This window comes from Chiloscyllium punctatum, chromosome 16, assembly GCF_047496795.1.
Source record: "Chiloscyllium punctatum isolate Juve2018m chromosome 16, sChiPun1.3, whole genome shotgun sequence".
In the NCBI taxonomy this organism is placed as follows: Eukaryota; Metazoa; Chordata; class Chondrichthyes; order Orectolobiformes; family Hemiscylliidae; genus Chiloscyllium; species Chiloscyllium punctatum.
In genome coordinates this window covers 35,299,754-35,326,116 of record NC_092754.1, presented here as the reverse complement: position 1 = coordinate 35,326,116, position 26,363 = coordinate 35,299,754, and the positions used below count along the sequence as shown (strand labels likewise).

The 26,363-nt window shown below is 39.2% G+C and overlaps 1 protein-coding gene across 4 annotated transcripts in view; it reads right to left on the bottom strand.

Annotated features, from left to right (window-relative positions):
• The window catches only part of mtor (mechanistic target of rapamycin kinase), a 356,079-nt gene that overhangs the window by 35,156 nt on the left and 294,560 nt on the right, over window positions 1–26,363 (bottom strand). For all 4 annotated transcript variants that reach the window (XM_072586719.1, XM_072586721.1, XM_072586722.1 and 1 more), the window contains 6 exons: window positions 16,124–16,241; window positions 13,440–13,637; window positions 11,995–12,095; window positions 7,736–7,832; window positions 2,707–2,805; window positions 865–987 (listed from right to left, as the gene is read on the bottom strand). In XM_072586719.1, the coding sequence (XP_072442820.1) occupies window positions 865–987; window positions 2,707–2,805; window positions 7,736–7,832; window positions 11,995–12,095; window positions 13,440–13,637; window positions 16,124–16,241 (736 nt within the window). The remainder of the gene's footprint in view (window positions 1–864; window positions 988–2,706; window positions 2,806–7,735; window positions 7,833–11,994; window positions 12,096–13,439; window positions 13,638–16,123; window positions 16,242–26,363) is intronic.

Here is a 26,363-nt window from a genome sequence, read left to right as displayed (position 1 = left end):
TGCTACTATGTTAAGCCCTCCTAAATCCACTACAGCTACACTCAATTGAAAGCCAATCAAAAGATTATTTTAGCGTAAAACTGGACTGAACACCATCAGGCAGTATCATTCACCTTTACTTACCTATCACCCCTCATTCCCAATGTTATTTTTAGACGCTCACATTGTTATTAGAACATTTTTCCCTTTGCACCACCCTTTAATCTCAGTTACTGGACCACGCTCTACCATCACTGACCTTATCTGTAACTATTTATCCAGTCCCCCAAAAGAATCAGTGATGGAAAGAAATGGATTCTGTCTTTTCTACTATCCAGTTCCATCACAGACATAGCTTAAATTTTGAAAGCCATTTCTCTCTGATGTGCTTATCTCCTATTCATAGGTTAAATTATGTCTGATGTTAAAAGAAGAGTTGAAGAAAAATTACTTCCTTGATTGGATCGTGAACATGTGGAACACATTACTCAATACTGGAACATTAAGTGCATTTAAGGAAGAAATAGACAGATTTTAATTATTAACATAAGTTGCGCTGAGATCCGCCATGATCATATTGAATAGCAAAGCAGGTTTGTGAGGCTGAGTTGCCTGTTCATGTGCTTGGCTCTTCTATTAAAGAAAGTGACCAAGACAAAGACTTGAAGTAAGTACAACATACATCTAATTTGCAAGGGGAATTGCAACACCAAAATGATAAACATGGTGCAAAAACTGTTTCTTTTATCTTTGATATGATCTAGTTACATTTAAACAAATTATGTTCTCAAAATTTGATACACAGCCTTTGAAAGGTAATCAATAGAAAATAATAATGGATTTCTTCTGTAAAACTAGCTAAATAAGACAGAGACATCTGCTTACCATCATGGCCTGTTGGACTAGTGTGTTGCTATGCTCACACATATTCTTCAGGATCTTATTAGCAGCACTGTGACGAGCAGGAGTTGTGGACTTGGATGCAACAGTGAGTGGGTAAATCAGAGCCTGTGGTTTAAGAAAAGGACACATCATTAAATGAACCACATCAAAATGCAAAGGGAAAGTATGATTTTAAATACACAATTGCTCATCCTTGAACAAAATTATGAGCTTTTATGATAGGTCATAATGGAGTAAAAACAGAAGAAAACTCTGCAGGTTAGCTATTAAATGTGAAATTCTCACTTCCTAATTGATCATGTATGGGCAAAGATTTGAATTTCTGTTTGACGCCATTGCCCCACCAAGCTACAATTGATTGTTTAGTAAGAGTCTTTGTCAACAACAAGATTTGATTAAGATTCATGTTGAGCACACAGAATAGGTGAAGTAACAAACAAAAACAAAAACCTCCCCCCAATTCCGTTGCGAATGCATAATTTCTAATGACTTCCTACTTCTTAGGCAGTCCCTTGAGACTAAGGATGACTTTCTTCTGGTCTGGAGTTTTGGGTCTTTATGCTGATTAAAGGGTCAGGATCTACAGGTTGGGCAAGTGGTGTTTGAAGATACAGGTGGGTAGAATGCTCAGGTTTTTGCAAAAGTATTCTTCTGTTTGTGGTTGACCTCCACCTTGGCCAAGTGGTAACGGAGATGCTCCAGACGGTCGCACATTTATCAATGCTTCTTCTCCAGTTAGGGCAGTCTGAAGCAAGAGATTTGCCTGAAACGGTGGGTCTTTTACCTTGTTTTCATGAGGGGTCTGAGAGACTCCTTGAGTGTTTTCTCTACTTTCCTTGCCATGACACAGCTCTCAGTAGAGGGTTTGTTTTTAAAGTCTTGTATCAGACAGCAGAGGATGTAATACATCAAATGCAGCCAATTTATAGTAACCAGTGTCTCGTGGCTGGAGACATTGGGCTGAGAGAAGATATTGATATTGGAGTGTCTATCCTGCCATTGCATTTGCAGTATTTTGCAGAGGGTTTACTGGTGATATGTGTCTAGCGATTTGATAGGTCTCTCATAGGTTGTCCATAGCTCTGATGCATGAAGGGCAGGTGGCGCTACTACTCATGTAGACCATGAGCTTGGTGCCTCACTTAAGATTTTTGACATTCAATAATCTGTTCCCCAGATGACCAAAAACTGAAGTGGCATACTGGAGACGATGCTCAATTTCATTGTTGATATCTGCCCTCACCTGAATGAAATGCCGAAGGTGGGAAAATTGACCCAAACTTTCTAGTAGCTCACTGTGTGTCTGTCAGCTGGGAGGAATTATGGAGCGTCCTCCTCAAATTTGGCTGCCTGCAGAAATTCATCACTGTTCTTCATCCATTGCTTAACAAAATGCAAGTTGTGATCTTCACCAACCTCGCCACTATAGAATACATGTGCAAACTGGGGTCAAGCAAGACTGTTATTGCACCAATATCATTCTTGAACTTGCTTACAACAACACTCCATTTCTAATCTATGAAGATCTTTGCTAAACTGAAGTTTCTTGACAGGACAAGTGGGACATTTTTCAACTTGAGTTGTCTCCGTTGTAGAACCAAGAGAACTGCAACCTCTGTCACTGAGCTGCAGCAGGCAGACATTGCTTGCATGTGTACTTCAATGATACAATAAAATACACCAAGTAAATACAACAGCAACTACTTTAATAAATTTCATTTGTTATTAGATAGATTAAATTTAATATTGGGATAAATTTATGGACAGACTAAATTTGTAACAATTGTTTGCAAAGATAGAGAAAATAATTGTTGTTTTGTTTACCTGTGGATGGTATCTACCAATGTCTGTCAGAAGCTGGTGAATAAGTCGACCCACTAAGGCACGCGGTGTATCAATTCTTGCAATGAGTTGAGGGATTACCTGAAGAAAATTCCCCAAAAATAGTAAAACAATTTGCTCCAAAGATCACTTTGTAGAAAAGATGCATACTTTTAATCTAGGATACAAAGATATACTGTTGCCTTAAACATGCTTGCTTTCCAAACTGTAGCCACCAGGTCTGCTGCTCAGAGATTTACACAATGGAAAGAAACCCTTCTGTCTAACTCATCTTCCGCCAACCAAATATCCTGAACTGATCTAGTCCTATTTACCAGCATTTGGCCATTTTCCCTCTAACCTCTTTCTATTCTATGCCTTTTATATGTTGTAATAGTACCTGCCTTCACCATTTCCTCTGGCAGCTCGTTCCATATATAACACCATCCTCTGCATGAAAACATTGCCCCCCAGGTCCCTTTTAAATCTTTCCCCTCTCACCTCCATAAGGTCAGCCCTCAGCCTCCAATGTTTTAGGGGAAAAAGCCCTAGCCTACTATTGTAATGCTCGCCTCTGAAAGGGCTGCAGCTCCATGGGTACCTAGCAGTCTTGCTCAAATGCCTTAACTTTACCTGTGAGCTAGTGATTGTGAACAGTCTACATGACCCAGGAAATATCCCATTCAAATTATCACATGCACTTTCCACCAGGTGGCACTAGGTATTTAACATCTAAACACCGGTCAAATTAGCTTTCCTTAACTGATGACTCTGCTTGTAATTATAGCACGTTGGGAAAATATAGTTACCTCAGCACGGACAGAGGAATGAACATTCCACTACACTAGATGGTGTCTTTATTAATTATAAAGAATGTAATGTCACTGCCATACTCAATAGTTAATTTCAAAAGTTAAGGATTGAATTTGACAATGAAAAGTTATAACCACCTTAGAGAAAGCTATTGGTGAATACATTTGGAAAACGGAAATTTCTTTGTATTAGCTTTCTGATCCCACTTGGTTGTTCCCAGAATGAAACTTGGCTTGATAAATTATGTCCCTTTTCCCAGTTATGTTTAATTTTTTTCATCAGGTAACGTGTGGGCAAGTCCCTCAAACATGATCACACAAGACTGCAGATAGCCTTCAATAACAGAATAAAAGTTTATAACATGAAAGGAGAAAAAGCTGTAGATATGAATAGGAGAGAGATAGATAGATCTTGACAAACTTCTAAACAAAGTTTGAACCTATCCGTTACAGAGATTCAATTCCAGAGAAACTGCAGTCCTTTCTCAACTTTTAAATTTCTACTGGTTTCATTTTCTTGGTTTGCAGAGACAGTCTTACATTTCTATTGTAATCCTGCAGTCACAAACCTCTCACATTTCTGATGATCTAAATGTTTTTCAATTCTAACGAATTCAAGATCTCTAACCAAACTCTTCTGGTCTGGAAGGTCTACAGATGAAAATCCACTTCTACCGAGGGGACTTGTTCTGAACTGAAAAACCAGGTTCTCCTACTAGGAGAGAAATCTCTTGACATTTCCTGTACCTTGTTTTTTACTGAGCTGTAGCTTTTAATCCTTTGTAGATTCAGAGTCATACAGCATGGAAACAGAATCTACAGTCCATGCTGCACATAATCTCAAACTAAATGAGTTGCATCTGCATGCTCCTGGCTCCTGGCTTTCCTATTCATCTACTTATATGAATACCAAAAGGACTTGTAAAATGTGGAAATGGCTTTAAATTAAATAGTGGGGTAGTGAGATCATTTGCATGGAAAATTATGGAAAAAGGAAATAGAGAAGACTCAGCAGAGGTTATTAAAGTTCCACAGTAAGTAATAGGACAGATAGTATGGAAAAGGTCAGGAACCTAACTGAAATAACTCCACCCAGCAGTGGCTCATCATCAAGTCACCCCTTATTTACATGTGGAAAGTCTTTGACAATGATTCAGCTCTGTCAGAGGCAGCTCTCAGAGTGAACAGGATGCCTGACACTCCTGCCTTTATCCACCTGCTAGGGCTTCCTGATTGGAAGGGATTAACAGCCCCATTCAGGGAATTCATATTCTATGATGTCCACCTGGCTGACCTCGTTACAATTACTACACTAACTTCTGGCCCAGCAGATGAGGGGACAATTCTGAGGTACGCAGTCAACGCAGGACTGAGTAGTAGTAAGAAATGAAATAAAATCAATAGCAAAAAGTTATATAGGGTCAGAAGGTACAGAATCTATGTTGATAAAGTTGAGGAATTGCAAAGGAAAAAGACTGATGGAAGTTGTGTTCAGACTTCTAGCAGTAAATCAGGATGTGGGGAAGAAAATAATTCAGTTGATAGAAAAGACACGTAAGAAAGCCAGTGTTACAATAATCTCTGAGGACTTCGACATGCAGATGAACTGCGAAAATCAAGTTGGTAGCTCATCGTCAAGAAAAGGAATTTGTGGAATGACTCATAGTTTTTTAAGCAGCTCATGGTAGAGCCCATGAGGCAACAGACAATCCTGGTGACGTGCAATGTGGAAGACTTGATTAGGGAGCTTTAGGTGAAGGAACTCCTAGGGGGCTGTGACCATATGATAGAGTTCACTCCATATGAGAGGGGGAAGCTGGAATCAAATGTAACAGCATTACAACCAAGTAAAGATAACGACAGAGACATGAGGGAGGAGCTGGCTATGGTTGATTGGAATAGGAACCTCGCAGAGGAGATGGTGGAGCAGCAATGGCAGGGGTTAATTCAGGAGGCACAACAGAAATTGATCCCAAAGAAGCAGCAGCATGCTAAGAGTAGCATAAGTAAACAATGGCTGACAAGGGAAGTCAGGGACATTGTTAAAGCAAAAGAAATAACAGACAATGAGGTAAAGATTAGTGGGAACCCAGAGGATTTGGAAACCTATAAAGATCAACAGTGGATAACTACAAAAGCAACAAGACTGGAGAAAATGAAATAAGAGAGTAAGCTAGCTAGTAATATAAGAGACAATTTCAAGGTACGTAAAAGGTAAGACAGACACAAAAGTGGACATAGGTGCACTGGGAAATGAGGCTGAAGTAGTAGTAATAGGAAACAAAAATGGCAGGGGAACTGAATAGGTGCTTTGTATTAGTTTTCACAGTGAAAGACACCAGCAACATACCAGAACATCAAAAGAGTCAGGGACAAAGGTGAGGCCAGTGACTATTGCTAAATAGAAGGTGCTCGGGAAGCTAAAAGGACCAAAGGTGGGTAAATCACCCAGATCGGATGAACTACACCCCATGGTTCTAGAGGAGATAGTGGATGCATTAGTAGTGGAGCCAGGCAGGGTAGCAGAAATCTGGAAAATGGCTAATGTACACCCCTGTTTAAGAAGGGAGGGAGGCAGAAGACATGAAACAAAATGCCGGTTAGCTTGACCTTGGTAAGACTTTAAAGTCTATTATCGAGGATGAGATTGCGAGTACTTGTAAAATAGTGAGAGTCAGCATAGCTTTGTCAAGGGGAGGTCATGCCTGACAAATCTTTTAGAATTCTTAGTGATAACGAGCAAGTTAGATAAATGACAGCCGGTGGACATGATCTATTTGGAATTCCAGAAGGCCTTTGACAAGGTATTGCAAAAGAGGCCACTAAGCAAGATCAAGAGCCCATAGCTTTGTTGGGGTAAGGTACTGGCATGGATAGAGGATTGGCTGACTGGCAGAATGCAGAGCGTAGGGATAAAGGGGTCTTTTTCAGGAATGCAGCTGGTGACTAGTTGGGACCATAATATTCATGTTACACATTAACAGTTTGGACAAAGTAACTGAGGGCAATGTTGCTAAATTTGCAGATGACACAAAGATAGGTGGAGGGGCAGGTAGTGTTGAGGAAATAGAGAGGCTGCAGAAAGACCAGGACAGGCTAGGAGAATGGCAAAGAAGGGGCAGATGGAATATAGAATGGGAAAGTGAGCGATTATGCACTTTGGTAGGAAGAATAGAGGTATAGACCATTTTCTAAATGGGAAAGGCTTCAGAAATTTGAAGAACAAGTTCTTGTTGAAGATTCTCTTAAGGTTAACATTCAGAATCAGTTGGCAGTTTGGAAGGCAAATGTAATATTAGGGTTAATTTCATGAGGCTAGAATACAAGAGCAGAAATGTCCTGCTGAGTCAGACTACATTTGGAATATTGTGAGCAGTTTTGGGCCCTGTACCGAAGGAAGGATGTGCTGATATTGGAAGGGGTCCAGAGGAGAGTTACAAGAATGATCCTGGGGTTGAAGAGATTGTCGTGAAAGGAGGACTCTACTCAATGGAGCCCAATAGGATATGGGGGGATCTGAAATTCACAGAAAACTGAGAGGCCTGGATAAAGTGGACGTGAAGAAGATGTTTCTACGAGGAGAGATTAGGACCTGAGGGCACAGCCTCCAAGAAACGTGATGACCCTTTAGAGCTTAGATGAGGAGGAATTTCTTCAGCCAGAGAGTATTGAATTTGTGGAACTCATTGCCACAGAGGGTTGTGAAGGCCAAGTTAATGAGTGTACTTATGGCAGCGACTGATCGGTAAAGGGATCAAGGGTTACAAGGAGAATGCAGGAGAATGACATTGAGAAACATATCAGCCTGTATTGAATCGTGGAAGAGATTTGATATGCTGAAAGGTTCTATTCCTCTCTTATATCTATGATTCTGAACAGTTTTCTTTTATCAGCTTTGGGTTGTGCAGCTGTATGATAACATTATACTGTATGGAAATTAAAATTAAAGGTAATTATTAGAGTTAAGAATGACAATGGAGTCTTATTCTACAGATAAAATGAAAAATCAAATGCTGGATTAGCAGGCCCCTACAGGAAGACAGACGGGTTCACGTTTCAGTGGGAATACTGTACCAGTCAGATGCTCAAGGATCCACTATGCATTTAAAATATTTTGTTACTATGCACCACACTCTAACAGAACAGTCACTTTAACACTTATACTTGCAGGTGAATAAACAGGTGAAAGTACTAATGCCAATGTCTACACAGTTGCATACCTGTAGCCAGGTATCAATCTGAATTGTTTTGATCCCCTCAACCAGAGCTTCGTTCACATCGGGCCAATGACCATAATCAAACCACAGCGTTAGAACTCTATAAATAAACAAGAAAATAACATTAATCTCAGTTAAACAACTTTAATTTTTAAACTTATCACCTGAACCAATCTTTTGTGGGGGAAGAAGCCAAGTAGTCTACTATAATCTTATTGATCCTGAGTTCGAGGTTGAAATGCAGCATAAATAAATAGGATAAAATCCTTCATCATTTGGCTGTGGAAATTCTTATGTAAAATGAGTTTTGATATTGTCAGTCCAGAATCAGTTATGGGCTACAGTGGAAAACTGCCCAGCATTGATGACTATGCTATTCCGAACAACCATAAGTGGCATTAATGGAAAGGGGACAGTACATTGCTATAATAACTAATCACAGACTAAGCACGCAGAAATAGAATTTGAAAACTAGAACATTTCCACAGAGCAGAGCAACCCAAACTGTCTTTAAGCCACATACAACCTATGTGTAACAGATCTTGTGTTATTCTGGATCATGTCATTCATGGCACCACTGGTTTCCTAGATTATATAAGCAACAGTTGTATCTACACTTTGCTTCATGTTCGGTTCTTTTCATTGAATCTTACAGGCAACAAGAAATCTAAATATGTGTTCAATATTATGAAGATTTTACTGAAAAGTAAAGAGAAAAATGCTCATTTTTAGTCAGTAAGCCAATACATGGGTGGGGTGTGGGGCTCAAGAGTGTATTTTTAAGAATATTACTCAAAGAACAAAACAAGAATATTTCACTAATAAAGTTATAACTGTGTAATACAGTGGTGAAAGCACAATTCTTAGAAACCAATGGAAAAAAGTTTAATTTTTAAAGTCTATCGACGAAGAGGACGTGAATTGGACTAGCTTGTTCTGTTCAGAGGACGATTCAGGCGTGATGGACTTTGTGCTGTCGCCATCGAAGCTGTAAACTACTGTGATTCTATGTTACTGCTGCAGTAAGAGAATGGAGAAGGCTTCATTTCGGACAAAAATACACTGGAATTGAATGATGTGGATTTACTCACAACATGAATTATAATGAATGTAAAAGTAATTTCTGACCAAGAGTCTTCCTCACTGCTTGTATGTGCTTTGAATTATTGAGCTACCGAGTTACATTGGCAGGAATGAATAAGGTCGTTTGTTTGCTTTCTTGCTCAAGGAGTTTACTTCAAGTCAGAACAATTAAAAAAATTACCTTGGAAAACTATATAGAAATGTATTTCATGAAAGCAACATTTTACTGTAAAGGTATATTTGCCATAGTCCTACCAAACTATAGGGTCACTCCCTCATTAAAGAGAGACGACTGATGGAGACTTGACCTGAGGGTCACCACCTCTCAGGCAAGGGGGGAGGGGTTGAGAAGGTTCATGTAAATGCTTCTAAGTTGGTAACAATTGGAAATCAGTTAATTGTTCTCAACTGAAGTATTTACAGAAGTCACTAGGTGTCACCCCTTCCTTACTCAAACCTGCCTGTTACATTTGTTTGATCAAATCAAAAAGCACTGAATTGTTAGAGTAAACTTCATTTGTACAGCATTAAAGGCTAAGGGACATGCCAAAAACTTGCATACGCATAGACCTGCCAGCATTGATACCTACCTCTCCCGTACTGAAAAGTTTAGATGGATTTATGGCCTAATCGTGTTCCCTTTAATTATTTTCTTTTGCCTACATTTCCTACAAGTAGTGTATCTGCATGCTGAAAGCACTGTTTTAATATTTTTAGCCTGGTGGTCCATTTCCAAAATCATACTCTTCTTTTCACAACTTTTAATCAATACTTTATGGAAACTGGTTTTGCTTGAATTGAAGCATAGAACTTACAAGCACCTGTTGTGAGAACACCTTCTGTAATCTTACAATTTGATGATCAATATCAAGTTTTCCCTTTGTTTTTCTAATCTCCCTGGCGATTTCTGAGACATCTTTCTACCCAAAAAGGTTTTAAGAATGTGTCAAAGTGGCTTCTGACTTCTTAGTACAGCACGAAAACTGATCCTTTGGTCCAACTCATCCATGCCGACCAGATATCCCAAATTAATCTAGTCCCATATGCCAGCTTTTGGTCCATATCCTTCTAAACCCTTCCTAATGATAACCCAACCAGATGCCTTCTAAATGCTGTAATTGTACCAGCCTCCACCACTTCCTCTGGCAGCTCATTCCCTTTATGCACCAGACTCTGCATGACAAAATTGCCTCTCTGGTCCCTTCAACATTTTTCCCCTTTCACCTTAAACCTATGCCCTCTAGTTTTGAATTCTCCTACCCTGGGAAAAAGACCAAAACTATTCACCATGTTCATGCCCCTCAAGATTTTATAAACCTCAATAAAGTCACTTGTCAACCTCCGACGCTCCACGGAAAATAGCCCTAACCAAAACAACCTCCCCCAATAGCTCAAACCCTCCAAACCCGGCAACATCCTTGTAAATATTTTTGGCACCCTTTTTAAGTTTCACAACATCTTTCTTATTGCGAGGAGACCAAAATTTAATGCAGTATTCCAGAAGTGGCCTAACCAATACCCTGTACATCCACAACATGACATCCCAACTCCTCTACTCAATGTACTGACCAATTGTATTTTCTGCCAGATCCTCTTGACCTATGAGTGAGGAGAATCAAGTTAAATGGCATTTTGGAATGGTTCCTCCATTAAATGATACAGGGAACAAATGAAAGGCGATGACAAGTCACCTATAATGGGGAAATAATGCTTTGGTTGCCCTTTGTATTGATACCGTAAATAAATTACAAAGACTCTTGTGGCTATTGTGAATGCAGTAAAAGAAAAATCGAAAATAGGCTTGGAAATTGCAACTCAAGAGTTGTTTAAACTTCAAAGTGTTCCTTGCTATATTTCAATGGGGTAGATGGGATGGAGTGGACCTGAATCTCAGATTAATGTCTAGGAACAATTCCATTACAGTAGGTGGTGGAATTTAAATTCAACTAACTAAATCTGGAATTGAAAGCTGGTCCCTGTAAGGGTGATCATGAAACCATCACTGATTGTTGTAAAAACACATCTGGATCACTGATGCCCTTCACTGAAGGAAATCTACCATCCATACCTCATGTGACCAACATGAGATTTCACATCAACAAAAATATAGCTGACTTTTATCTGTTCTCAAGGGAAATTAGGGATATATAACAAATTCTGGTCCTGCCAGTAACATCCACATTCCATGAAAGAATAGAAAAAAAAATGTTGAAATTGTGTTTCTGCTTTCTCCTTGGATTTAAAGCTGAAAAAAAGGTAGTTAAAGGTGGTTATGACAGTACATACGATTTTGTAAATGCAGCAGCTCAAATGCTGCTTTGTTGACAAAATGCAGAGTATGGAATCACTGGGAAGATTGCCACCTGACTGACATGGTAAAGCCAAATAGTATTCTCATCAAATGCCTACATGCACACATTGTCCAGGAGGACCACTAGCTGGAAAACAAGAAACTGGTCTTATTTATTTTAACTCCTAATCCAGAAATGCTGAAGCCGAGGAAGTGCCCCCACTGTCATTTTTAGATTGACTACCTTGAACAGACTACAAACCAAAGATGGAGACAATCTGGTATGGAGACGACTGTTAGGTAAATAAAATATTCCTTCTTTTAATTGGCTTATATTTTCAACAATATTCCCAATTTAAAATTTAGGGCGGCACAGTGGCTCAGTGGTTAGCACTGCTGCCTCACAGCACCAGGGCACCAGGTTCGATTCCAGCCTCGGGTGACTGTCTGTGTGGAGTTGGCACATTCTCCCTATGTCTGCGTGGGTTTCCTCCGGGTGCTCCGGTTTCCTCCCACAGTCCAAAAGATGTGCAGATCAGGTGAATTGGCCCATTCTAAATTGCCCCATGGTGTTAGGTCAATTAGTCAGAGGGAAATGGGTCTGGGTGGGTTACTCTTTGGAGGGTCGGTGTGGACTGGTTGGCCCGAAGGGCCTGTTTCCACACTAAGGAATCTAATCTAAAACAAGGAAATGAAGTGTGCAATTAGGTCAGGAAGTTAAATAAAGAAAAAAGACTGACACAAGAGCTGAAAACTTCTAATACTGGATAAAAATCAAAAGCTTTACTTCTAAAGCTCATGACAATACATGTATTTTACCAATGAAAATTCTCAAAAATTCAATTTCTTCTCTTCTAATACCACTTTAATACTTTCTGCTTAATCCTACCTGAGAGTATCTTGTAGATTGTTTCCTCTTGAGAGAGCAATGGAGCGGAAGAAGCCCTGAACAGCAGGCACTGTGTACAGCAGCAATGTCTTAGACAGCTCCTAAAGTGGCACACACACAATACAGCTATAATAAAGACCAACTTAATGGATGATTATCTCATCAAGAGAGGAAAAGGTACTATTTGCACACAGTATCTAAATTTTTAAAGGAAAATACTTTAGTCCCTTTAGTCCCCTGAAATATCTCAAAGCTGCAGCAGAGTTACCTCAAAAGTAATGATGACCAGTTGAAGTGGCCAACTTCACACTTAGTCATATTTACTGAAAATAGCCAGAAAGGATTAGATCTTTAATTTCAGCGGATGAACTGAGCTGCTACATGTCCCTGGGCAGAGTCTCTCTTAACAGTACGCTAGTTCAAAAATACAGAATAACTTCACCAGAACTTTACTCACAATACAAGCTTGCACTTCAATGTAGCACAAATATAAAATATGGAAAATGACATAAATCTGAAATAAAAGCAAGTTATACTGGAAACTTGCAATACGTCTGACAGTACTAGATTTTAATGTTGCAAGTTGATGAATTCTTGATGAGAGCTTCTGATGATCAATTTACTTTGAAATGCAAATAGTTTCTCGCAAAAATGATGTTGGCTGACCACTGAGTATTGCTTATATAACTCTCGCATAAACACTATCCAATTGTCAGAGGTTTAGTCACTCAGGAGGCGTGACAAAAACCAAAGTCCTGTCTGCCTTTTCAAAGTACAAACTGTCCAGTTTAGACACTATTTAGAAACACTGAGTGTTCTCCAAGTGTCTTTGCCATCATTCTTCCCACAACCAAAAGTAACAGCAATAGGTTAATTGATTCAATTAATTGTTCTTTGTGGAGAATATCTGATATAGGAAAGCATGTGGATTTGCCAATGCAGCTCTCCAAAATGAGGTTCATGGTTTAAGCTGGTTTCAAATGCTTTGATTTAAAGGTGGTCCTGCTTGGAATTATTTAAAAATTCATTCATGTGTTGTGAGCATTGCTGACTGGACCAGCATTTATTACCCAACCCTAGTTGCCCTTGAGAAGATGGCACTGAGCTGTCTTCTTGAACCGCTACAGTCCAAGTGCTGTAGGTACACGCTCAATGCTTTGAGGAAGGATGTTCAAGGATTTTGCCCCAGTGACATTGAAGTAATGGCAATATTCTTCCCAGTCAGGATGCTGAGTGGCTTTGAGGGAAACTTGCAGGCTACCCATTCTATCTGCAGCCCTCGTCTTTCTATGGAAGTCCAAGGTGCTGTCTAAATTTGGTGAGTATCAAGAATTACCCTACAGTCATAGAGGGAGGTTAATGCCCTGCTACCCAAGAAATGTGCATTGTGAACAAGAAAAATTTGAAATTCTTATGAAGTTTTTTTATACAAAAATATATTTTACCTCATTTACTTTCTTCTGCACTGGTGATGGTACAGGGCTGTTTTCATTGCTGTCTCCCTCACTCTCGCTGTTGCTAGCTTCGCTGTTTGCACTGGCACCGCTGGCATGTCTCAGTTTCTTTTTCTCATCACGAGCTTGATTCTGATGTTTGTAGTGGAGGACAGCCTCAAAATTCATTACAGCCCAGGCATGCCATGCCTGGAAAACACCAAAAATGAATGTTTTTAATTCATACAAAACCAAATCAACGAGTCCTGTTGAATTTTTAAAGCCAACACACTTTCTGGCTTCACATACCATATATACTCGAGTTTGATGGTTGATCTCTTGGAAAAGTGGATCCCTGACTTTGGTCAAAAAATCTAAACCATTTCCACTAACCACTTGGTCACCAAACACATCTCTTTGAAAACCCACTTATTATTCATGTAAGCACAGAATATCATACCAACAAAGGCAGCTACTCAGCTTCTCGTGTTTGTACATCAACACATACTATCAAGGTTACCATCTTAGTGGTGTGCACCATGTTCCTGCTTATTTCACCAGTTAAGGAACAAAAGATGCACTGTCCTGCTCAAAACTTACGTTGATGAGCGTGCAGAGGAGAAATATAATTGAACAGCATCTAGGGAATCAAAGATATTTGGTGAAGAACATTCAAGATTAGAGAGAGCTCTAGGCAGATGACTAAGAATAAGTAGAAAAAAGCCTTGCAGGTAGCCATTTCCATGGTCAGAAAATGAAGTTGTAAAATAATTCACTAAAAATTGGCAGATTGGATTCAGTTTCTCAACGATATATATGAATCTTTGCCCTAAAAAACGCAAAATTAAATCAGACATTACAACTTTCAAAGTCAACTTTAGACACTGTATCAGGTTTAATGGAGAGAAACAATTCTGCATCATGACATAAGATTAAGAGTTCACATAATTTTCAATAAAAAACATAAATATAAGATACCTTTTAGCTCCTTTTATGCTACCTACAGGGACAGGGTTAGTGGGAACAGTCTGTGAACTCTTCAACAGCAAGATAATAGAAGGGACTTGTTTTCAACCCCTCAAAAACACTGATGTAAACTTCAAACTCAAATTAGCCTACATTTTGGCTAAAGTTTAGTCTTAGAAACTCAAGTTTACCTGATCGAGGTATACAAGATAATGAGCGAATAGATAGAGTCAATAACCAGAAACGTTGCCCCAGGGCAGGACTGACTGGTACGAGGAGTCATAGTTTGAAGATATTAGGTGGAAGGAGACGTCAGAGGTAGGTTCTTTACGCAGAGAGTTGTGAATGCATGGAATGCGTTGCCAGCTGTGGTGATGGAAGGAGAGTCACTGGGGACATTTAAGTGACTGCTAGACATGCACATGGATAGCAGAGAGTTGAGGGATGAGTAGGTTAAGTTACTATAATTTATATTAGGATTAAACCTCAGCACAACATCGTGGGCCAAAGGGCCTGTTCTGTGCTGTACTTTTCTATGTTCTATGTTCTAAGTGTATACAACACATGTGATTTGGAATATTTCAAGTTTTAGACAAATTTTAGCAGCTAACGAGATTAAAATTTCATTTGTTTGTTCAGCAAAAATTAATTTTCTCTTTGTCTCCTGATTATGCTCTTACCTGATAAGGTTCCACAGAGTCTGGCTGCTCTCTATAGTTTCATTCAAGTGGATATACTTAATTTACTTTACTCAGAGGCAAAGGAAAGGCAGACTTATACATAGGTATGTACAAAATTACAAATACCATGAGGAAAAACGGTGCAGTGACTGTAGGATAGTAAGCACCGTAGAGTATGGAAGATACAAATTCAATTGATGTTTTCAAAGGAGAATTAGATGTTTATCTGATGAGGAGAAAACTGCAGGGCTACAGAGAGAAAGTGGAATTGGTGTTACAGAGAACTGATTATCAATGTAATGTGCTGAATGGCCTCCTGTATGATTACATCCACCGCAGCAAAATAAAGCTAAGTGTGAAGATGCTGTCACTTTAAAAGGTTATTTCTCCTGGGTTTTGTTTTGAAGAGCTGGTTGTAAGGCAGAGGTACTGAATTGGCTACTTGAAGTCGATTTAAGTAAACAACTTGTGAGGCCTGGATTTTTTTTTAAGTTGGAACAATGGATGCAGCCTGTTTGTGGCCAGCTCTCTAAGACCAGGTTTTCTAGTTTTTTTTTGGTTTTTAGGTTGAGTTTTAATCAGAAGCAGTTTGTGTTCTCAAAAGAATTGAAAGCTTCAGTGAATAACTCTTGGCTGCTACCCTCTCTACATTTTCTTGATGTTTCTCCCTCCTGGATTGGAGAAATGCATGTAAGAATCGGTGTCTGAATTTGCCTTTTTGCCAAGGGCTGTGCTTATGGGATGTAACTATATTGGAACAGTTCATTAGTACTAGGTACTGTATCTATTATTCAGTTAAGTTTTCCAATAGTTAAGTTATTCTAAGTTCCTCTTTCTTTTGGTTTTTTTTAATTATAGTGTTCAAATAAATTGTGCTTTGCTTAGCATTGAGTAATTTGACCAGTCGCATCACATATAAAACATGCACTGCACATCCACCTTGAAAATAAGAAACATTTAAGGGCTAGGCAACCTTAAAATATTTTGAGGGGGCCCTGTTTAGTCCATAACATGAGAGAAAAATTACTTAACATTCAAGAGTAAGCTTACTTTATACCAGTTTCGGTCATGTTCTGTTGCAGCGCTGTAGTACTGAAGGACCTTGGGAATGGTGCTCTCATTGATTCCCTGAAGGTTTAGCTGCCATTCACCCAGCTTCAGAAAACATCTGCAGACAAATATTTCATATTTACAACAGCAGCAAGTTCAAATGGCTAACTGAAATTCATTGTTTCTGTCTCCTTCCCCCCTACACCCTACACCCCGCACCCCCCCCCCCCCCCCCCCACCCACCCACCCCACTCAGAATAAGAACTGGTGGCAAGGAGATCAGCACTTCCTTATATGAACTTACAGAACTGGGAATTCCAACTTCGAAGGTTTAAAATATGATTGACTGGACAGTATCATAATTACAGTTTTGTCTCAGTTAACAATTTTGACACAGTTAAGATTGTTTAGCTGTAATGTTGGTCACAAAATAGGGATTATTTCTCCATTTAACATTCCAACATTCACAATAACATCATTTGTCACAGACCTCTCTGACCTGCACATCCTCGACATCTGGTGGCATTTTCTACCACTTTCTACCTGTGCTGTTAGTTTGGTGCCATCACCATCTTTTGAGTTGTTTTTCTCCCCTGTGCACCTAGAGAGTATGGCAGTCCAAGTTAGCAACTTGCACCTCCACCACTGGGACTTCTTCAGCTGGTTACTTCTCCTTCTGCTCTTTCCTCAGTCTTGAACTCCCTGTTTCTGCTGGTTCATGTTCCTAACCTCCATTCTAATTTTTCTTTCCCACCACTCCAACTTGCACAATGCGCAAGTATTGAAGTCTCAGGATTACTTAAGCTGCCACTCCTCACAATACTGACTAACTTCTGTTAACATATACAGTATGGTTACATGATATTAAGAAACAGCTGAAGATACTGTATGCTGCGAGTTATGACAGGATTGAAGCAAATAGTACTAAAGACTGTTCTAGAACTTGCTACATTCCTAAGCAAACTGTTCTATTGCATCTACAACACTAGCATCAACCAGGTAGGGTGAAAACTGCCTAGATATACCCTTAACACAAAAACCAGGACAAATCCAACTTGCCAATTATCACCCCATCAGTCTATACTGAATGATTAGTAAAGCGATGGTAGAGATTATGAACAGTGCTATTAAGCAGCACTTTCTTAGCTACTCAGCGACATTCAGTTTGGCTTCTACCAGGGCCACTCAGCCCTGACTTCATTACTTGAGAGTGACTGCCCATGATTTCAATAATTTATTCGACCTGGCATGTCATCAAGAAGACCTAGCAAAACTGGAGTTTATGGGAATCGGGAAAATTCTCCTCTGGTTGTAGCCAAGCCTAGCAGTAAGGAAGATAGCTGTGGTTGCTGGACTCAGTCATTGCAGCTCCAGGATACCACAGCAGGAGTTCCTTAGAATACGGTCTTAGGTCCCACCATCTTCATCTGCTTCATTAATGACGTTCCCTCCAGCATAAGGTCAGAAGTGGAGATGTTTACTGATGACTGCACACTGGTCAGCACCATTTGCTATTCTTCAGATACTGAAGTAGTCCATGTCTAAATATAGCAAGACCTAAATAATGCCTATGCTTGGGCCGACAGGCGGCAAGTAACATTTGTATCACAAGAATTGCAGACAATGACCATCTCCAACAAGAGATAATCTAACTATCACCTCATGACATTTCATATCATTACCGACATGTAATTCTGTTATGAAGTTAAATACATGTACTGTACCTTAAGAGAGAGTGAATGCTGTTTGGAACTGAGAGTTTACACGCATTTGTGGCATGACTAGATAGCAATCTCAGAAAGTACTGGGAAATTGAAAATATTTAACATTTGCCTGTGAAACGGATACCTGAGTTGGTTGCTGTTTTGACAACAATTCAAATTTAACCAGTTTAAATCATGCCCCAGGATACTAAAATCCAATCGAGTTTGAATTTATTGTTTTGCCAACGTTGAACCAATGAGACAATCAGATGTTGGGGATATAAAAAAGGCAGGCATTTTGAAAATTGCAGATATAGCAACTGCCATCAAGACAGATCCAAGAAATTAGGAACACTCTCTATCGGGGTACCGTTTCAATATGAAACATATTCGCAGTAAAAGGAAAAGATGACAATCCAGAGAGATCTTCAGCCAGAAGAAAGACACCGAAAATGACAGCCGGTGTATAATTTAGAAATTGTTAATGTAATTTTAATAAGTGTTTTATGAGAACAGCATATTGTTATAGAGTTAGAGGCTGTTAATAAGCATTTAAGAGAAAGGGGGGCTTTGGGTTGTGAATAGTTGTTGTTTAATGTTCACTTTTAGAGTTAAAGAATAAATTGATAGTTTTTCTTTAAATAGGTGAATTTGGGAGTTCTCTGTCATTTATATTTTAACAATTATGAGGCGAGGTAAGCTTTTTTTGGTGTTTAGTTTAATTAAGAGGGGTTCGCTCCCATGTCGTAACAATTCCCCTACTATCAACATCCTGGAGGCTACCACTGACCAGAAACTGATCTGGAGTAGCCATATGAATGCTATGGCAACAAGAGCAGGTCACAGACTAGGAATCCTGCAGCAAGAAACTAACCTTTTGACCCCCAAAGCATGTCCACTGGCTATAAGACATAAACCAGCGGTGCCATGCAATATTCCCCACTTGCCTGGATGGGTGCAGCTCCAACAACACTCAAGGAGCTTGACACCATCTGGGACAAAGCAACCCACTTGACTGGCACCACATCCACAAATTTTGATTCCCATCACCACCATTACACACAACTAGTAGTGTGTATCATCTAAAGATGTACTGCAGAAATCACTGAAGCTCTTTAGACAGCATCCTGAGAATCCACAACCATTGCCACCTAGGAGACAGGCAACAAATACATGAGCTCAAGTTTACGGACAAGAGCATCATTCCAACTGTACCCTGAAATAACCTTGTTATCATTACTTTGGATTTATTGATTGTCCTCAGCTGGAGCTAAAAAGGTTTGCACAGTATTCCTCCCAATGGCTCAGCAGATGATTATAGCAGCAGGTGCATTGCTGATCTATGCTGACCAGGAAGGTTGCCAGATTTAAGTGTTATATTGATTGATCTGAGCTGGATGGGAGCAGGGGAGGAGAAAAGGGTGAGGGCAGGGGTGTTTACAGTGGTTCCCACTGCATCCAGGATACAGATAAAAGGAAGAAGATGGAATTCTCATTATAAAACAAATATAATGGTCACAAATACAAATAGACATCAAGGTCTGGTGAGGAGAGAATCACGATTAGTTATAAGTGCACTGCTGACACTAGTTACCACATTGGAAAAGCCATTTAGACAAGGACTTTCAAACTAGATTTGCTAACAAGATTGCACTCTAACACAAGTCACAATCTTCAGTAAAAAACATAAAGTAAAATGATTTGAAGGCAACAGAAATAAACATACTACAATATTAAAATGACAATATCATTTTGACCTTTGCGTTGTTAGTTAAGAGACTAGGCTATATCTTTGAAAATTGAGGTTAAAATTTCAAAACAATTCAGTCCCCATCTTTGTATCAATTACACTGGGCAACAGAAATTCTGAAACAGTCTTCATAGATGAACCAATAGAAAATAACACTCATTAAACAGCTGTAGCTGGAAATGGTCCACATGAAATGACAAAGGATAAATTTTCAGCTGTTAGTTAAATGTAATTTATATATTAGAAAATTAGTTGGGAAACTACAGGTTTAATTTAATGATAATTAACTTTTACTTGGTCTGTTTCCACTAGCTCAGATTCACGATTTCTTGAAGTGGATCCAAAAAGGAAGTGCAATGAAGAGAACAGTCTGTTACTGTGAGGAATATTTACATAAATATACCAAGAACAGTATTCCTAGATCCACATGTTTCTCCCTTAGAAATGATTATTAAAGGTTAATTTCTGTTAATGTGCATCACCTGTCAGTCAAATTGGTGAGCACAGCCAGCTCTCCTTTATTTTAACTTAAGCCCTAATGAATTTGGGAATGTATCCAGTGGCACTGATGCTCTTTTTTGTAATGTTAAAATTATTTACAACCTTTCTCACTCTCAGTACAAAAATCAATTGCTGGAAATCTGAAATATAAACAAAATGCTAAGAAACATTTGAAGGTCAGGCAGTATCCTTGGAGGGTGAAACAAGTTATTTTTTAGTTCTGACAAAAGAATACACACCCAAAACAGATCACCTTTTCCTGCAATAAGTTATCATGGCAAGCTGATGAAATTCAGTACTCGCCACCTTACTGTCTCCTTTCTCACAGCAATTTATTGGGAAATAGAGTTTTACTCATACTTCTTACCAGGCTCCAGCAATTTTAAATTGTAATTTTCATCCCCACATGTTTAGCTTCTTCGTTGGTTTTATTCTATTGTTTTCTCATCCATTCTTTTCAGATTACAGCCATTCAGGATCTGGCCGTTTACACCACAGACAATTCTGTTGTTAATCTACTAGTCCCATTCCACTTTCTTTGGTATTACTCCATCAAATCTTCTTGCCACTTTATCACAGGCCTTTCTTTCTGATAATCGTCACGTTTCCCCATACCCAACACTTGTCTCCCCTCTTCACTTCCTCAAAATCAACTGCATTTCTAACTTTTCCCAGTTCCTATGAAAGGTCACACATCTGAAATGTTAGTTCTGCTCTCACCACAGGTCGTACTAGATCTGCTGAGTATTTCCAGCATATTCTGTTTCATTTTCAGATTTTCAGCATTTACAAATTTCGTCTTGACAAATATTACATTAGTTTCTTCCTCCTCCGTATTTGTTCATGAGCATGGACATTGCAGTGAAATCAATATTCATTTCCCAAACGTAATTGCACCTGCAAGGTGTTAGAAAGCACTTATTGAACGCTGCAGTCCATTTGGTGTAAGGACATTCACAGCGCTGTTTTCAATAGGATTCGAGGAGATGGACTCAGTGATATAGCTCTTTAGTCAAGGTGATGTGAAGTGTGGAGGGCAAGTTGCAGGTGGCAGTGTTCACATTTGTCTGCTGCCCATGTTCTTCTGGTTGGTTGAGGTTGCAGGCTTGGAAAATGAGAGTATTCCACGACATCCCTGACTTATTCGTCATCAACAGTGGACAAGTGGTGAGCTGCTTGCTACAGAATCCCCAACATTTGATCTGTTTTTCTAGTTACAATAGTTTTGTGGCCGAGGTGAGTTAGGTTTTATGACAATGCTGATCCTAGGATCTTCAAAACAGTCATTAAGAAATTGTAAAACTAGACCATGATTACTGTAATCTTTACTATGCATTATATTCCAATTCTTAATGTCAACTTGACTTTTTGTTTTGTAACACTCATTGTTTAGAAAGCTGTGGATTCAAGCCCCACTCATGAATTTCACCATCACTTAGCGGTCATTTCAAAGCAATATGGATGATATGCTGCATTTGAAAGAAATGTAGTCCTTCTGTATGAGCCATTAATCCACCTGCTTCTGATCAGCTACTGGAACATTACTTTAACCATTTATTCATTGCAGTTTACTAAATTCAGTTGTAATAGGGTTAATTTACAATATCAGATTGTGACATCATGTTTTAATTAATTTAAAGAATTTAACAGAGTGGGTACAGAGAAGCAATTTCCTCTGCTGGGGAAAATCAAGAACACAAGGATATGATCTTAAAATTAGTGATAGACTGTTCAGAAGAGAATGACATTATACACAAGGTTAGTAACAATTTGGCACTCCCTCCCTCCCAAAGCTGCTGAATGTTAGGACAATTGGAGCTTTCATGACTGAGTTAGCTAAAAGTATCAATGGATATAGAGTTTAAATAGCAGACAGTGAAGATAGTGATTATTCAAACAGAGAAGAACAATGTGTATATTGTAAGTGCAAGCATTTGAAAGTCTATCTCCATGCAGCAAAGCAAAATTAAAATGTATTCAAAGTAAAATTTTGTGTATCCTAATAACTTAGTTTAATAAAGCATAACAATGATCAAGATAGAAGAATAGTAAACATGAAGCTGAATTCTGAATTATGATCATAAGCTTGTGTGTTTAGAATGCCTCTTAGATTTTGATTAAGTGCATTTGCATTAAGGCAGAAAGCTTCAGCAACATCTTACTATGATAATACTGGAAAGTTATAATCTCAATTATTTCACAATGAGCTAAGGCTGCGTTGTTTGCAATGATGGGATACATGTGACAGCCGCAACCTGAAGGAATACAATGGTTCATGAAGGCAGCATTCATCAATTTCTCCAGGACAATTAGGTCTGACTCATCAACACCCACACCCAGTGTCTGAATATAAAAAGATTAGTTCTGTTTGCCTATAAATGTGAAAAGACAAGTGTTTTATGCATTATGATGTAAAAGGTATTTTGGTCTTTATGGTAGAGAATACAAAAGTACAAGGTAATTCTCAGGCGAAAATACAGTATCCTTGGGGAAGCTTTGACAATTTCAACAAACACAATGCTATTAGTTCGTGGGACTTGGCAAGCAAAGATGAAAGTTAAATATTTTCCAGTGTTTTTTCACCTCATTCTTGATTCCTTAACCCTTTCCTAAAGTCTGTGGATTATATTCATACTCTTTCGACAGGCTAAGCCCAGTTTTTATACAGGAAAACTACTTTGAAGGGCATCAGAGCTGAAACTGTTTGTGCCCTCACCAAAGATTAATCCTTTCTGCTCACTATATAGTGGTCTGGCTAAAATATTTAACACAACTTTGTATCTACTTTCAACATAGTTTGTTTATTACAATCAATGCAGAGAATTAAACACTATATCTAAAGTTTACATTGGATCATTAGTCGTAAATGGCAGGGAACTGAACGGTTACCAAAACATGCCTTTACCTAAAGCCTTTAGTGTTGTCAAGACAGCACTATATATTTCACACCCAATTTATTTATTTTTAAAGGAAATTTGTCATTTAATACAGAACCATAGTAGACAATTTGTAAATTCCCATATTTAGCTCGAATAATGTTATTCGCCATTGGTTGTGCTGGATGACAGTTGGCCAGGAGCATTTCTGTCCTTCTTTAAAGTAATAATGCCATGGGTTCATTCATGCTCAACTGATTGGGTAGACCGTACTTTTGCTAATAGCTTTTCTAAAACATGGTGACCCCAAAAATATTGCTTTCTCTCATTGTTAGCCTCAGTTAGATTTAGAAGAGGCTTCAAATGTCAACTTGAAGGATTTACATTTTTGTATTCTATACATTTATGCACAAACACGCATGACATTCTGTAATGGCTCTACCATGCACATATCTGGCTGTCTCCATGGACACGTGTTTGCCACGGAAATTCAGTTCCAGTACACTCAACATCTGCTGGAAATGTGCACAAAGATGTGTAGGCATTGATGCTCAGAATCAACAGCAAGGTGCATGCCAGATAACTAACAAAGCAATAAACAGTTAAAAAGTCCAAAATGAGTTCATTCATCATGAAGCCTAGCCTTCTTGGGCTTGGTGATACATTGCTCTATCTGGCTGCCTTGCACATTACTTATCTTTGACTTCAGAAGATTGGCATTAATTACCCAGTGTTTCTGCATCCAGGACATCAGCCCCTTTGTTGGTTCCAGTCGTGAAGGGCACAGCATGCCATATACCCTTTCTGGGCCACATTGCAAGACTAGGAACAACCCAGATATTGAAAACTCACTTAAAGAGGTCTGGTCCACATTGCTGTACCACCTTCACCAGAATCATTGTCTCTTTACTCTGAGGGCTGCTGTTGGTTTCCATTCCCTCCTATAATTTGAGGTCCCATCTTTCTATCTGTTTCACACTAATCATTCCTTCAACGACCCAATGAACTGAACCTGCAGACTTGAGTTAACCACTTTCCCCTGCACTCCATGGACCTGCAACTGATAAGCCCCTTGACCAACACTGTTAAAGCCCAAATACTGACCATGGCCCACCTGATATACCTGCAATCCATGAACTGGTTGCACTTGACCTGAAAGATACAGCTCCTCAGAATCTGATTGGTCCAAGTGTCTGACTGAAATCAGACAAGCTCCTTAACTGATTGTGGTCCTCCTTGATCCTGTTAAGGACTGTTGTCCTTTGAATTTCAGCCATGGCAGTTTGGTTGAAGCACATTCAGCATGTTTGCCACAAATGCTACATGCAGTGTTGAAAACTGTGGTGCTGGAAAAGCATAGCAGGTCAGGCAGCATCCGAGGAGCAGAAGAGTTGACCTTTTCGGTATAAGCCCTTCATCAGGAAGGCCCGAAATGTGGACTCTCTTGCTCTGTGGATGCTGGCTGACCTGCTGGGCCTTTCCAGGGCCACACTTTTCGACTGTGATTTCTCCAGCATCTGCAGTTCTCGCTTTCTCTCTGTTACATGCTATAGGTATGTTATCATGTATCCTGGTGTCTAGTTTTCTGCCTGATTGTCCAATGTAGTATCTACTGGAAAACAACACATATTGAACTTAGAAGCAACCATCCCAACATCCACAAACTAGCCTGCATCAGAACATTATTTCAATGAGCCACCATACACTGCAGCACGGAGGAACTACGCAGAACAGAAGAAAATCACCTATACAGTGTATTCAAAAAGAATGGGTACCCAATGAACACAGTCCACCGATTTCTCAGCAACAAACCCAAACAAACAGACAAGATGTATCCAGAAAGCCTAGCCACTCTCCCTTACATTAAAGACATCTTGGAAATGACTGCCAGACTACTCAGACCCCTTGGCATCATGGTAGCTCACAAACCTACCAACACACTGAAACAAATGAACTTGAAAGACCCTATACAGACAACAAGCAAAACTAATGTCATTTACAAAATACCTTGCAAGAACTGTAACAAACACTACATTGGACAAACAAGCAGAAAACTAGCCACCAGGATACATGAACATCAACTAGCCACAAAACGGCATGACCCTCTCTCACTAGTATGCTTACATACAGATAAGGAAGGACACCACTTCGAGTGGGACAAAACATCCAGCCTAGGACAAGCCAAACAGAGACACTCATAAGAATTCCTGGAAGTATGGGATTCCAACTGGAACTCTATCTACAAACGCATTGACTTGGACCCCATCTACCACCCCCCAAGAAAAGGAACAGGAAATGACGTCACCATAGTAAATTACATCACCAACCCAAGGAAACCCAAACATATAAATAGAAAACCGGAAACATTAGCAATGCTTCATCTGAAGGCTCACTGAAGAAGTTACTTAGTATGATGATAAAACATCTGAAAATGAACCTTCAGTTCAGGGGGCAAACCTACATCCATGAGACTTGGAGGTGGCATAGAAATACGGTAAAGTGGGGTATTAATGACAAGAAAATACACAGAAATAAAGTTGTTGTTCAAGAACAAGAATATGAAGTCACTGTTTAAAGCTTAGGGAAATTTATTTCTCAGTGTCAAGTTTTTTCTATTCTTTCTGCATTTACATTACCTTCTTGCCACTGCCCAAGCCACTCCAGAGAAGGGAAGATTCTTCCCATTGGGTACTTTGCTCTATGAACATACAGATGTAAAACTTTTAATGGGAAAGGTAGATGGATGGATAAAAAAATATGGCCAGCCTGACATCTGAAAATGAAATTATAGTTGCTACAATTTCTATTCTTTGTTGAATTTAAAGTGAATAGCTCTGCCAGGTATCCAGTAGCTCCCAGAGTCAATTGAATGAGACACCACTGGTATAAAGAACATGTGAAATTTCAATCTTTCTTTTTAGTTCATGGAATGCTAGCATCATTGGTGATGCCCACCCTTACTAGAGTTGATAGCAGTAAATTGCCTTTTTGAACCAGTGCAGTTCATATGGTGTAGGTAAATTCACAGTGCTGCCATGGTCAGTGTTCCAGGATTTAGATTTACTGATGCTATTGGTGCAGCAATGTATTTCCAAATCAGGATGGTGAGAGATTTGGAAGGGAACTTGTAGGCTGTGGTGTTCCCATGTCACATCCTTCTAAGTGGTAGAGGTCACAGATTTGAAATGTGCTGTGTAGGATGAGGAATTTCTGTTTTGAAGACAGATTGAAGTAGTTAGGCATTTCTGACTTGGAGAAAAAGAAGGCTAAGAAGCAGTTTGATAGAAGCATTCAAAATCATGAAGAGTCTGAACAAAATAGGGAGAGAGAAACTGCACCCACTCTTAAAGGGATTGAGAACAAAAAGGCACAGATTTAAAATAATTGGCTAAAGAAGCAAAATGTTTTTC